General features: G+C 37.6%; 1 protein-coding gene across 1 annotated transcript in view; it reads right to left on the reverse strand.

Moving 5' to 3' along the window:
* CALB1 (calbindin 1) overlaps window positions 1-2,163 on the reverse strand; it is a 22,865-nt gene that overhangs the window by 16,859 nt on the left and 3,843 nt on the right. Inside the window, exon 3 of the mRNA XM_011378101.2 lies at window positions 1,321-1,418. Within this exon, the coding sequence (XP_011376403.1) occupies window positions 1,321-1,418 (98 nt within the window). The remainder of the gene's footprint in view (window positions 1-1,320; window positions 1,419-2,163) is intronic.

The following is a 2,163-nucleotide window of genomic DNA, read 5'->3' on the forward strand; positions in this document are numbered from 1 at the left end:
ATGAAGCAAAATACATCCTCAGCCCTTCCGGTGAGATATGTTAAACACAAGATGACAGCCTTTTTTCTGGTCAATTGTAGTGTGCCAGACTCTGAAATGGCCACAGCTATAATCATAGTGATTTCAGAATTTCCAACTAGTTTTGAGTAGATGGACTTATCTCATTTATGTTCATTTTAAAGTTATCTTCTTATCCTTCATGATTCCATGTCTTGATTAGCTGGCCTCCTTGTCAATCTGTAAGTCCCACTACTATAAATTTATCTCTTTATATAGTAATGAGTTACACTCGGGCAAAGAGGAAAGGGTATGCTCCAGGGAAATATCTTAATTGCAAAGATAATAATAGTATGTCCTTCCTTAACTCTATTTGTAGTAGCTGTTTAAAAATAAGCGTATTTCACATTGACATCACAGGAGCGCTGTAAGACCGATTATTTGAAAACCAGGTTAGCTCTCTGAATCAAAGGTAAATTATGACTAAATGTCGTTGCCAGCCAGGATGCTTTACAATCTAGCACACTAAGGACACTGTGTATAAAGAACATAATTATGCTTGTGATTTGGCATATTTTAAAATATGACCTTATTAATTTTTCTGAAAGCTATCCGCTCGATTTCTCTAACAGAAATTAAGATAAAAATAGGTTGCAGAGATTTTAAAAAGTTGCCAAGACACCAGCATTTGGAAAACTAGAAGGTAAGCAACAGCCTTTTCAGAAATCCAAGAATGCAGAGGAATTGATATATAATCGAAGTTTTGCTTCCCTGATTTACAGACCAAAAAGAGTTGTCCTTGACAAGAAAAGTAAAAAATAAATAAATAAATAAGATTTGACACCCATTTTTGAACCTTTAGAGAGTCAAGAAATCTGTGCCTGTAACAGATCACGACAACGCATCTGCTCACCTCCGTAAGTTCTGTTTGTACTAAGGTGCACTGTCAATTTAAAACAAATTCGGACACCAGGATGCAGCTTTTTGCCATAACATTGTCACAGGGACTGCAAAAGTTTCATTTTATATTTTAACAGAAAAGTCTAGAGCGCTAAACGAGAAGAAATGCCAGTGAACTGTGCACGTGGCAGTGTTTGGTGAAGCGGGGTGAGCGCAGCGGGCGGGGTGCGCTCGCGAGGGGCTGGGGCTGGGCTCCGGCTTTGGCAGACTCTTAGATCTCCCTCATCTCTCAGCAGTACTGGACTTGACATTTCCAAATGGAAGGGAACCTGTTACCGAAGCAAAGTAAGCCTCTCTGAATGGGCCCTGCTTCACCACGTTTGAGCAGGCTGCAGCCACAAAGTGAAATGCGTTTATTAAGACCGTGTCAGAAAAATGTTTCTTACCTCTACAATTCCTATTTTTCCATCATCTCTCTGCCCGTACTGGTCCACAAAAGTCTTCATCTCAGGCGATAACTCCTAAAATAATGTAAAAGCAAGTAAAAATTTTGTAAAACACACACACACACACACACACACACACACAAAACCCAAACCCAACTATGCTTGTGATGGTTTTTGTAACTTTTGCAAAGAAAAACTGGAATCAGAACCATTCAGAATTATGCATACTGATTAACTATTCTCCTGAAAATTAAAGCCATAGCCGATGTACAGTGTTTGCTGGTTTCAAATGAAAGTTATGATTATTTCTGAATCCATCACTATGATTTATCTTCTACTAGTAGTCCTGAGAATATGCTATTTTTCACAATGTAGTCAGAATTATTCAATTCCTAACCTTTAGTGAATTTAAATATAATGATCACCGTTAAGGTACTTTAAATACTGCTTGCTTCAGGAAAGATTCTTTCATATTGCTGCACTAATTGTCTTACAAGATTGTCCTTATTCTAATATGTCTTGCCACGGAAAGTAATAATATATGTTTTCCATTTGAACAACAACAACAAAAAATGAGCAGTCACTCACTTAGTAAACAAAGAATGTTTCCAGCACAAAAGTGGTATTCTAAGTAAAAAAGTTAAATATCAGAAAATACCTGCCAGGTAAGAAAACAACTTGACCAATTTGTACTTTCATTAGAGACAATATTGGTGACCACAGGTTACATGTGCCTATGATCTTTGTCTCCAAGAGTGACACGGAGCAGTCGTCTAGCGTTTCCTTGTTTCCGTTTGTTCTGAGATAACATTCTTTCTCC

The sequence above is a fragment of the Pteropus vampyrus genome, unplaced genomic scaffold (genome assembly GCF_000151845.1).
Source record: "Pteropus vampyrus isolate Shadow unplaced genomic scaffold, Pvam_2.0 Scaffold330, whole genome shotgun sequence".
Lineage (NCBI taxonomy): Eukaryota > Metazoa > Chordata > Mammalia > Chiroptera > Pteropodidae > Pteropus > Pteropus vampyrus.